Genomic DNA, 12,719 nt, shown 5'->3' on the forward strand with positions numbered 1-12,719 from the left:
GGGGACCAACAATTTTGTCCACGTGTGTAGAAGTCAACTTATTTATACTTTTTTTGGAGGACTAACAGGAGTTAGACAATGTGAACAATTTCTAAGAAAAGATGGACTAGAATTGATATTTTTAGGGCATACAAGTATTTACTCATTTGGACATGTCAGAAAAGCCGACAGGCCTATTTTCAGTTCTACTGCCTTTATACAGGGCACTATCAAAACAAATTCAGATGCCCTAGTATTGTTGTCCAAAACCGTACTGTGACAGAAGCTCCGTCCAAAAATGTGTGCTTTCATCTAATATCCCTAAGGAATATTTTACGGTGTGTAAATGTACTTTTTCATATGCCAAGTATTCTTCTGAAGGCAAAACTTTATAATGCACAAGATAACACAAGTATGGTGCTGAGAAAGAAATGTAGCACTTGTGAAAACAGTCATCAGCTAAATAAGGAGTAAAGGAGAGATTCGTTTTTTAGGGCTGCCAGAAAGCTATGTGCGGCGGGCAAGATTTAGTAATAGACACAATGCATGGCTTCCAAGTGATACGGATCAACAGCTGCAAGAGGCTGGACCGCCACAACAAAGGGCCCATGTGTAAATTATTAATAGGAGACTTTCTATTTCCCGGTGTCCAGAATAAACACTGTTAATGGTCTTGGAGTCACATTTCGTGCTATCTTTGGCGTTCTGCAATGTTATATATCTCTGTGTGGTAAGCAGAAGCGGCACATAATGGTTTGTGTTCTAGCATATTACAACCAGCCATATTTCTTCTGATTTTCGGTTTTCTGTCTGGGTCCTCCATAGCCTTGGGCTTCTTTTGAGTCACTAAGCATTTTTCTTTACCTCTTATCTGGGCCAGCAGCTACAGTCCTATGAAAAAGTTTGGGCACCCCTATTAATCTTAATCATTTTTAGTTCTAAATATTTTGGTATTTGCAACAGCCATTTCAGTTTGATATATCTAATAACTGATGGACACAGTAATATTTCAGGATTGAAATGAGGTTTATTGTACTAACAGAAAATGCGCAATATGCATTAAACCAAAATTTGACCGGTGCAAAAGTATGGGCACCTCAACAGAAAAGTGACATTAATATTTAGTACATCCTCCTTTTGCAAAGATAACAGCCTCTAGTCGCTTCCTGTAGCTTTTAATCAGTTCCTGGATCCTGGATAAAGGTATTTTGGACAAACAATTCAAGTTCAGTTAAGTTAGATGGTCGCCGAGCATGGACAGCTCGCTTCAAATCATCCCACAGATGTTCAATGATATTCAGGTCTGGGGACTGGGATGGCCATTCCAGAACATTGTAATTGTTCCTCTGCATGAATGCCTGAGGATTTGGAGCGGTGTTTTGGATCATTGTCTTGCTGAAATATCCATCCCCGGCGTAACTTCAACTTCGTCACTGATTCTTGAACATTATTCTCAAGAATCTGCTGATACTGAGTGGAATCCATGCGACCCTCAACTTTAACAAGATTCCCGATGCCGGCATTGGCCACACAGCCCCAAAGCATGATGGAACCTCCACCAAATTTTACAGTGGGTAGCATGTGTTTTTCTTGGAATGCTGTTTCTTTTTGGACGCCATGCATAACGCCTTTTTTTATAACCAAACAACTCAATTTTTGTTTCCAAAATGAAGCTGCCTTGTCCAAATGTGCTTTTTCATACCTCAGGCAACTCTATTTGTGGCGTACGTGCAGAAACGGCTTCTTTCTCATCACTCTCCCATACAGCTTCTATTTGTGCAAAGTGCGCTGTATAGTTGACCGATGCACAGTGACACCATCTGCAGCAAGATGATGCTGCAGCTCTTTGGAGGTGGTCTGTGGATTGTCCTTGACTGTTCTCACCATTCTTCTTCTCTGCCTTTCTGATATTTTTCTTGGCCTGCCACTTCTGGGCTTAACAAGAACTGTCCCTGTGGTCTTCCATTTCCTTACTATGTTCCTCACAGTGGAAACTGACAGGTTAAATCTCTGAGACAGCTTTTTGTATCCTTCCGCTGAACAACTATGTTGAACAATCTTTGTTTTCAGATCATTTGAGAGTTGTTTTGAGTAGCCCATGATGCCACTCTTCAGAGGAGATTCAAATAGTAGAACAACTTGCAATTGGCCACCTTAAATACCTTTTCTCATGATTGGATACACCTGGCTATGAAGTTCAAAGCTCACTGAGGTTACAAAACCAATTTTGTGCTTCAGTAAGTCAGTAAAAAGTAGTTAGGAGTATTCAAATCAATAAAATGATAAGGGTGCCCATACTTTTGCACCGGTCAAATTTTGGTTTAATGCATATTGCGCATTTTCTGTTAGTACAATAAACCTCATTTCAATCCTGAAATATTACTGTGTCCATCAGTTATTAGATATATCAAACTGAAATGGCTGTTGCAAACACCAAAATATTTAGAACTAAAAATGATTAAGATTAATAGGGGTGCCCAAACTTTTTCATAGGACTGTATTGATATTCACCCAAGACTCACTACAGCAAAAGGCATTAGATAAGCAGTAAGGTCCCACAGGACAGAGTAAATGAATAGACGCCTCTGGTCATTATGACTTCGCATTTACTAGTGTAAAATACTAAACAAGCTGAATGTCTACCACTTCTCTTCTGAGATGTCTTAAATAACTTGGTGCCTGGGTATAAATCTTCCAGAAAGAGTTCGGCCTAATGTAATGTAAACCTTGGCTGTACTCTCTCTGAGTGTTCTTGTATGGTTCTTTAGTAAAGGAAAAAAGTAAGTGTCGCCCAGGTGAAGGGGAGCTGCATATCCTGAATGGTGTCAATGGATAAGATGTGGTGTGAGAGTGCTCATATAGAGCAAGTCAGAGGCCAACTTTCATCTAGGGTAAGTTCACACTGAGTAAACGCTAGCTTATTTTGTAGAGTAAAATTACACTTGTAAATTTTGCTATCCCATTGACTTCAATGATATTTTTTACACGTGTAAAAATACGCCTGTAAAAATACGCCTGTAAAATGTCATTGAAGTCAATGGGAGTCTTATTTTTACACATGTATTTTTACACGTGTTTTGCAAAAATACACATGTGTTTACTCAGTGTGAATGCACCCTTATTAAACTGAATTTGAAAAACATGTACCAAGATTGGCAAGAGTGACAAGGAGGCTTTTGCACCAGACACATTTTGGACATAAGGCCTTTTGCTACTTAGGATTATATTAGACTGGAACTACTAGTAAACTGCTTACTTAATATTGTGCACGTCTGATCCATCATTGTATGACCTCCGTCAGACCTGTAATGGTGTTCTATGATATGTTAGCCTTTGGTCCTGTGAATATTTGAGGTGGGGCCTCTGTGGATTGGACTTGTTTTTTTCAGAACATCCCACTGCTTTGGATTGAGATTTAATACATTTCTAAACTAAAGCAACAGCACCTTGAGTTTTGTCATACTCCTCAAACCATTCCTGAACAATTTTTGCTATGTAGCCAGGAGTTTAAAACATGAAAATTATTAAAAATGAACCTCATGCGTAAAATCTCTGTACAAAAACTTGAAGAATTTTCTGTGATCTGACTGGTTTTTGTGGGGAACCGATTTTGTTTGGATGGATTTTTATTGGACGTGAAATGAAGTGTTACTTTTACGGCATATGGTGGGCAAAGCACAAAATAAAAAAAGGTAAAAAAATTGTAGATGACATCACATCACACATATTCAGCCTCACAAAACTTTTTGGGGGCAGATATCTTGAGGCAAAAGTCAATATGAAGATCCTGCCCCATTACAGAATCTTGGGTAATAATGGCCACGTGTCATTGTGAAAAACGAGTCTTCAGCTGTCTGTGTCCCATTTAGTCACCAATAGTAGAATTAGTAAAACTGCCTGTAAAGCCCGGCGTGTGTTATCAGGTGGATCCTATATCTCTGACTACAAAAGACTCAGAACATCTCTGTTTTCCCTTACAGGTACCACATGTTTAATTGCTTTGTTATCTGACAAAGAGCTCACAGTGGCGAATGTTGGAGACTCACGCGGTGTCTTGTGTGACAAGGATGGAAATGCTATTCCCTTATCGCATGATCACAAACCATATCAGCTAAAGGAAAGAAAGAGGATTAAGAGAGCTGGTAAGATCCTGCCTGCATGAATACACATTACAAGCTTCAGCTTTACTATTCCGACACATGAGAGTCATTGCAGCGATAACGTACAGCATTTACAATTTTTACTTATTTTTAGCATCCAGACTATTATTAGTACGGATATAATGAATGATGTGCATATCTTGTCGCAGAATCTGAAACCTGTCAAATCCCATTGCATCTCCCATCAATCCGGTGACTGAGGGATTCACAAAGATATATATATATATATATATATATATATATATATATATATATATATATATATATAATGTACATTATATATATCATGGCTATCGCTAGTTTTATACTAGCTCTCTAATATATATGTTGGGTTGCTCTGTCATTTGTATGGTTAAATGTTCTGTATCAGATTGGAACTTACAGGTACTGAACACAAAGCAATATGCAGGGCTAAGAAGCACCATGGGAGCACAAAATGGGGTACAAAGAGAGATATTGTATATCACACTTAGAAGGAGTCTATCACCAACCCCCAAGCATATTCTACTGTCATCACCTGACTACAGAGCACATTACAGTGATAAATAGCATTTCTTTATGTATGTCACTTTTACAGATTTAGAGAAAGACAACTTTGAATTCTTATGCAAATGAGGAAGTTGGTGCACTGGGGGCGGAGCTTTAGCTCCCTGGAGCAGTGCTCTTGCCACTCAGAGCATAACCAGTTAATGTTTGCACCACCACGTGCAGTAAGAGTTGATTTTCCTATTGTTTTGACATCACCCATGCTACTTGAGCAGGAAGAGCAATGCTCCAAAGGATGAAAGCCCATCAACAGGGCACCAACTACCTAATTTGCATAGTACTTCAAAGTAGTTTTTCTCCAAATGTACAAAAGTGTCATACATAACAGAGGTATATTGTTTATCACTGTAATGTGCTCTGTAGCATGGTGGTGGTAATTGTATATGCTTGGAGAGATTGTAGACTCCCTTTATGTTTCTAATACGTAGGTGTAAACTCACAATCACCAAAGGCAACCTAAAAGACATCTCTATTTGTTTTAGAACTGGTCTTCATGTTAGAGTTGCTGCCAAATATATCAAGGAAAGTTCCTCAAGAACTGCAAACCAACATTGGAAATGTTTAATGTTACCCTCCAGACAGGAGCTCAAAAATTATTTATTCAAGGGGTTTTCCCAGCTGAAAATATTTTTGACCTATCCTTAGAATAGGTTATCAATATCAGATTGTCAGGGGTTCAATACCAAACACCCCCATTGAACAGCTGTTCATAGCAGGTGATACACAGACTAGAGCAGGAAGCAGACAGCTCTGTTCTCTGTGTAGTGGTCAGACCTGGTACTGCAGAATAGGACCTAAGCTGCAGTGACTCAGTTCAGCCACTACACTAAGAACAGTGCTGTCTGCTTCCTGCTACATTCACTGTGTATCAGCTAATCAAGGGGAGGGGGAGACAGCTGTCAGACCCCCACCAATCTGATATTAGAGACCTATCTTTAGATATATTATCAATTTTTAGCACATAAAACCCTTGTAAAGTACCTTCTGGGGATAACAACATATTTGTTTTCTTTCTATCTTGCTTTTTGCCTGCTTTTTAACTTGGCTCCGTTAATAGAGTTGTACCAAAATATGAAGTTAGACCCTATTAATAGGGATAACTTTATGATGAGTGGGATCACTGTACCCGCACTGAGCTGCAGTTTATCTGAGACAGTCAGAGACCCACCGCTTATGATTGGTTCAGGCTCAGACTCCCACAATCTCTCCACAACTCTGCATGTGCTCCTGCTGGGAATAAACACAAGTCTGGCACATACTCAGCAGGATGTCAGGGCACAGAGAGCCGATATCTATTATAAGGCTAGATTGGCTAAAGCACCAGTGAGAAAAAGATGGACATCAGCTAGCTGCCACACATACTGTATGCTGAGGTAAATGAGCCTTAGCAGGGAAGAGACAGGAGGGTCACTTCATTCTGCAGTAGGACAATGACCTCAAACACACTGCCAAGGTCATAAAGAGATAGCGCCAGTAAAACAAAGAAAAATGAGGTCTGGAACAGATGGCATGGCCTCCATAGAGCCCTGATGTCAACATCATTGAGTCCGTCTTATATTATTACAGGGACAAAAGAGACAGCTACAGTCTCCATAAAAGCTGTGACCGTTCTTCAATTTCCATATAAAACAGCATGCCAGTTTCCAGCGAGTTTCAGCCATTACTTGTTTTCTACTTTTTACCTTACAGCATTGTTCTACATATGTCTTAGCCCAGAAATAGATAGATAGATAGATAGATAGATAGATAGATAGATAGATAGATAGATAGATAGGAGATAGATAGATAGATAGGAGATAGATAGATAGATAGATAGATAGATAGATAGAGGGATAGATAGATAGATAGATAGATAGATAGATAGATAGATAGATAGATAGATAGATAGAGGGACAGATAGATAGAAGATAGATAGATAGAGGGACAGATAGATAGATAGAGGGACAGACAGATAGATAGATAGACAGACAGACAGACAGACAGACAGACAGACAGACAGACAGACAGATAGATAGATAGATAGATAGATAGATAGATAGATAGATAGATAGATAGATAGATAGATAGATAGATACAGGGACAGATAGATAGGAGATAGATAGATAGGAATAGATAGATAGATAGATAGATAGATAGATAGATAGATAGATAGATAGATAGATAGATAGAAGATAGATAGATAGATAGATAGATACAGGGACAGATAGATAGATAGATAGATAGATAGATAGATAGATAGATAGATAGATAGGAATAGATAGATAGATAGATAGATAGATAGATAGATAGATAGATAGATACTAATATTGGATGAATAAAAGACATTTTTTTTTCTTTGAAGTTTTTGGACTGTTGCCTGCTTCTTTAGAAGATATTTTCTGGAGATCTTTGGTAGTTCTGAGGATAGCACCCAGTGTGACGTATATTGTGCTGTTTACTTTGCATGCTTTTAGATAGACAGACACTTTTTTCAACAGTGCATCCAAACACTAGGATAACAGTCTTTGTCTTCATCTCCTGCTTTCAGCTTTATTGAAGCTTGCATTAAATGTATGAAAGCTCATAAAATGTATTTATTGCTCAGAGAACTAATAACTGAGTAAACCATCCCGATATCTGTTTAATTCTGCAAACCACATACGCAGTTAAGAATGACCTGAAAAGCAACTTTTAGAAAGCAGCGTGCACACAATGATGTTGAGTGTACGTGATGTTCTCATTTATTCCCTATGATTAGTCCCCAGAGATATGGGAGGCATCACAAAGATCTCTCTACCGGTATGTGCTGTGATCAGCAGAACATTTAGCATAACACGGCCTAATAGAGAACTGCTGCCATGCTGGGCAGAGTCTACTCAGACTATAGACTTATTCATAGACATAGAAATATTATAATGGATGCTTATTGTGGTTATTATCAGATCGGGACCTACTAATGCACCTTGTACACATTGCTTATCATCATTCACCTGTAGTAAGTCGTAAGTAGGCATTAGTAGAATGAGCTCAAACATTGCAATGTGCCAAAATTTACTGAGGTTAAAGAGACAGAGGCTACAGGGCATACTGTTCTTAGTATGTGTATAGGCTGCTGGAACGACTTGCCACGCGTCGTGATTTTCATGGATTTCACAGTATGTTGGAAAGTTAGAATACAAGATGCTTGAGATAATCCCAGGAAATTCTGCTTCTTGTTCACATGATAGCATCATGCAGTAATATAGATTTCTCAGCTTTACAATCATCCTAGTAGCGTCTTATTTCACCACAGCGTAAAGGGATTTATTGGTTTCACTTATCGATTACCTGTCTTTAAGTCATCAATATCAGATCGGTACCCCCAATGACTATAGAGCTTGGGCGAATGCTGCAGTATCTTCATTGTTTACATGGGTGCATCTACCTGAAAGCCATTGACTTAACAGTAGTTATACAGTGTATTGCTGTTTATGTGAATGGGCAGTGCTACATTACCCTACACCTTCAATATTAAGTAGACAGTGTGTAGACTGACTCATGCAAACAATACAGGGGAAACAGTGCTTGCCCATGTGGCCCCTTCAGATGATGATAGTGCTGAGCTTCAGACCCCCACCAATCTGATGGTCTATGATTAGTAATCTACTGCCAGAAAACCTCTTAAGGCTAGGCCTCATGTAGCGAAACACAGATAAAGTTTTTTTTCCTGTTAAATATTTAAGAAAACCGTTTGTGATTTCACAGCTAAAATTAATATGGACCTTTTCCGCAACTCCTTTTTTCCCACAATGTGTGGATGAGATTAATACAATCTCATTCAATTTGATGTCATTGTAAAACACAGCAGGTTTTTTTCTACTATGTTTTCGCAGCAACCAAAATTAGTGAGTTACGGCAACGTGATGCCTTAGCCTAAAGGTGCTATGTTAAATTCAGATCTGATGACTATAAACACATTGGCAGATGCAGAACTTACGATGATGATCATGGAACTGGGCTGAGATGACATGTGCCCTTTAATAAGACGTGTTATCACAGTGGTAGAACTTGTAACAGGATGGCTGGACTGTGACCATGGAGGGAAGCATGTGCAACAGTAGTCAGGCAGATATTTCCTCTTCATATCTGACAGACATGGAATCTACCGCAGCACTCTATCCAACTCAAGATTTTATGTGCTGTGCATCAAAGAGTTTTTAGCAAGTCCATAAAATTTTTTACAAACAGCTGACAATACTATACAATAGTTCCCTTCTTCCCAGTAGTCTTTATCCACCAGCTGTACCAGTAATGTGTGGAGGTCACTGCACAACACTCTGTGATGACACAACCTCGATCACAGTACAGGAGCTATAAGATAGGGAAGACGTGTATGAAGAGTATAACGCCATACATACAGAATTTGGATGGCCATGATGCTGCCATTTGAACAATACCACCATCAACATTAATAACTAACCTGCCCCATAAGTGGGACACTGCTATTGTAGGCCGACTGCAAGCCAAAAATTTAAAATGGGGCTGGAAAACCACTTTAAGTCTAAGGCCCCATGTGCTGGGAGCGGGAAAAAGAGCAGCAGAAATGCTTGATGGTTTTTCCCTCATTGCTTTTCACAGAAAATCCACTGTATTTTCCTCTGTGAACTACCAACATTTTCGTAGGTATAATTGACATGCTGCGATTTCCAAAAATGCGACGGTTTTGGAAATCACAGCATGTCTGCTGTGCGCACTTTTCTTCAATGTTTGTATGGGATTCGCTAGAATTTTTCTCACATACCTGTGTACAAGAGTTTTTTGACTTTGTGTACTTATTTCTGTAAACTCTATACCTTGTTGCGTATGACATCCCAGAAGATCAGCCATTTCTAAGGTCCGAGCTGCCCCATATGGCACACTGCTTTTTACCATTTGGTCTGAATACAAACACTTAACCACATGAGCCTGTTTTTATGAATATTTGCTGTTTTACATATTCTTATTAATAACTCACAGAGACTGGATTGCTTCTTCATGATGAAGTCAGGAGGGAAAGGTGAACAAATGCTGAGCGAGCCGAAAGCTATCTCGTGTATGAACCTTCATCCATGTAGTAGGTCAGGTAGATGGCAGGAATGCCTGAAATATTTGATTCCAGAAGTGAATTATTAAAACAAGAATCTAATAACCAGCACAGACTTTAGCACGTAGCTTATTGCTGTAGACAGGTGGAAGCCATCCTAATATAGACCTGTTACACATTGGGAATTACCTCAGTCATTGTGGAATGTACTTGTATTGTGCAGCTATTAGTGAATAACAGTCTCATTGTTTTTACTTACCAGGTGGCTTCATCAGCTTCAATGGCTCTTGGAGAGTTCAAGGAATTTTGGCAATGTCCCGTTCTTTAGGGGATTATCCCTTGAAAAATCTCAACGTCATCATATCAGACCCTGATATCCTGAGCTTTGACCTCGACAAGCTGCAACCAGAGTTCATGATCCTGGCATCTGATGGGCTATGGGACGCTTTCAGTAATGAAGAAGCCGTCCGATTTATTAAAGAACGTCTGGATGAACCTCACTTTGGAGCCAAAAGCATTGTGTTACAATCCTTCTACAGAGGATGTCCCGATAACATTACAGTCATGGTAGTAAAGTTCAGGAATAGTAGTAGAACAGATGAACAATAAGGTATTTACTGATGTACAGATGGACTTAAGGCAAACTATTTTATTTTAATTAAATAGGAAAATGTGGAAACATTATTAAGATTGCCCCATGACTCCATATCCATGTCCTAGACCTTAACATGGACTCATGCAGCTAATGTATCCATCAACTGTAAACTTATGAACACACGAAACGTATATACTATATGACCCAACATTGTGACATTCTTAACAAGCAACTATCTGTATTAAAAGAAAGTGTTACCCTCCAAGGAAACTTTATGGCATTGGTTTGCGGTGGAGGTGAGATTGTATCATGGTACATCATACGAGGATTGAGAACCATGCCACTCTGTCAAAGAATAAACCAAGTGTTTACCAACCATTTGTCTAATGTATATGCAGGGGGAGTGTTGGCCAAACATTGTGAACAAGTTGTAAAAATGTATTATTATTATAATAATGATGTCACCTATAAGTTGCTTTGTCTTTGAAGAAGAGTTTAACGCTTACCTGCTGAACTGTTTGCCATATCTGCTATGGTTTGGAGGCAGACTCCGTACTTTGATATTTTAAAACTTGGATGATAGACATCTAATAAAATCTCAAGAACCTGTATGACAAATGTGTTTTATCACAACTGGATTATTAGATTTTTACATACATTTTTACTGTACAGAATAAACATGCTTCAACATATGGGGTGCTTAGAAAAATGGTCCCCAAACACTGCAGCCTGTATGGGTGTGAGGTAGACACTGATCACTAAGGCTATGTTTACATCTGTGTCCGTAGGAAAGTCCTGCAAGCCCAACTCTGATAGCCTTCATTATAGTCAATAAGGTCCATTAGAATCCATTTTTGTCCATCGTCTCCAGGAAATGTTGCTGCCCAGTTTTTCCGTTCTTCAGGTCCTGCGATGGATCAGAAGAACTGACATTATATTACACAATTATCAATATTGTATAATAAATTAGTTGCATATTTACTTTTGCATGAAGTCAATCACATGGTTTTTCATGAATAAGAGGAGCTTAGTGCGTCTGTCTGAGAATGGCAACCATTTATGAAGGAGTCAGAGTCAGAGTTGGCAACGGACAAATATGGAAACCCCACAACCCTTCAATCTAGGCAAGTTTGGTAAGTTTATTGCTTGCACATTTCAGATTGAGGATATGACCCTTTCTCAAGTCCAGAATAACAACTGCGGTGAATTTGCTATATGGATTTCCATTGGTGTTGTTCTTTTTAGTTAGTGGGAAGCTTGAATTTACTGGAAGTCTATACAGAGTATTCACCGCAGTTGTTATCCTGGACTTCAGAAAGGATCTAATGCCAGATCCTAAATCCATTGTGTTTACTGCAATCAATAAACTTATACTTACCAAATTTGCTTGAATTGTGTCCATATTTCTGCAACTGAAAGAGCATCCTCTGCAAAAAAGTTGTCTTCATGATGGTGGTGATCATGTATTGTATCCACAATACACACACATATGGGGGGGGGTATTAAGACTGGTGCATCTTGAACCGGTATTAATATTTTAAGCGATGGCTACAGATGTGCCAGAATTATTAAGAAATGTTGGTGTTTTAATAAATTTTGACACACCACAGAGGGTACCATGTGCCAGTATTGAAATAAAGAACAGTTGTAGATTTCTGGTACGGTATAACATACCAGTTTTCTGTCGTTAGTTATAGTAACTAACAGTTACTATACAGTATACAGTTATCTGTCAGGCTGACTCATCCCAGCCATGGCCTGCTTTGATCCCCACCCTTTCTCAAAAGTGGTGAACAGGTTGGAAAATGTACATTTTTGGTGCAAACATCTGTACACCAAAATTGTGTCACATTAATTCTCCCAAATGTACATTTCTTTTTGATGTCCATTTGCAATGTTGCAATACTATTGGAATATATTTACACATCACACATTTGTTGCAAAACTTTCTGCACCTTAAAATCGGTTCGATTCATCTGAATGAGGTTGCTTTGCTGATAAGCACAACAATTTCTGCAAGGTCTAGTCAGATAAATCGGGACCATTGCACAAAGTTCTACAACAAATTAGGATCAATATTTTAGGAAATGTGAAGTAACACTAAACCAAGCAGGCAGTGCAGTATATGGTCCCAGCCCTGTGGGGTTTTGTTAATACAATCTCTTTGAGTAATGAGCAGTGAGATTTGGAGCACTGAGGAACACTGGTATAGAGGACATGTACACCCCACTATGCTTATTTCCTAGGGGACTGGTTATTTTTAACAAGGGGTATAACAAATCACCATGTGGCCTCATAACAAAATGTGTAAAAATTCCCCACTCTGCCATGATCACCATCAGCAACACATCAGAAAGCTTATGTTTGTTTTGATACCCTAATGGACACAGTGATGTCA

At 38.9% G+C, this 12,719-nt stretch overlaps 1 protein-coding gene across 2 annotated transcripts in view; it reads left to right on the top strand.

Moving 5' to 3' along the window:
• PPM1L (protein phosphatase, Mg2+/Mn2+ dependent 1L) overlaps positions 1-10,939 on the top strand; it is a 194,294-nt gene extending 183,355 nt beyond the window's left edge. For both annotated transcript variants that reach the window (XM_075268739.1, XM_075268738.1), the window contains 2 exons: positions 3,960-4,121; positions 9,989-10,939. In XM_075268739.1, coding sequence (XP_075124840.1) covers positions 3,960-4,121; positions 9,989-10,335 — 509 coding nt within the window. In that variant the 3' untranslated portion in view covers positions 10,336-10,939. The remainder of the gene's footprint in view (positions 1-3,959; positions 4,122-9,988) is intronic.
• The last annotated feature ends 1,780 nt before the right edge of the window (positions 10,940-12,719 follow it).

The sequence above is a fragment of the Leptodactylus fuscus genome, chromosome 3, assembly GCF_031893055.1.
Source record: "Leptodactylus fuscus isolate aLepFus1 chromosome 3, aLepFus1.hap2, whole genome shotgun sequence".
NCBI classification, from domain to species: Eukaryota; Metazoa; Chordata; class Amphibia; order Anura; family Leptodactylidae; genus Leptodactylus; species Leptodactylus fuscus.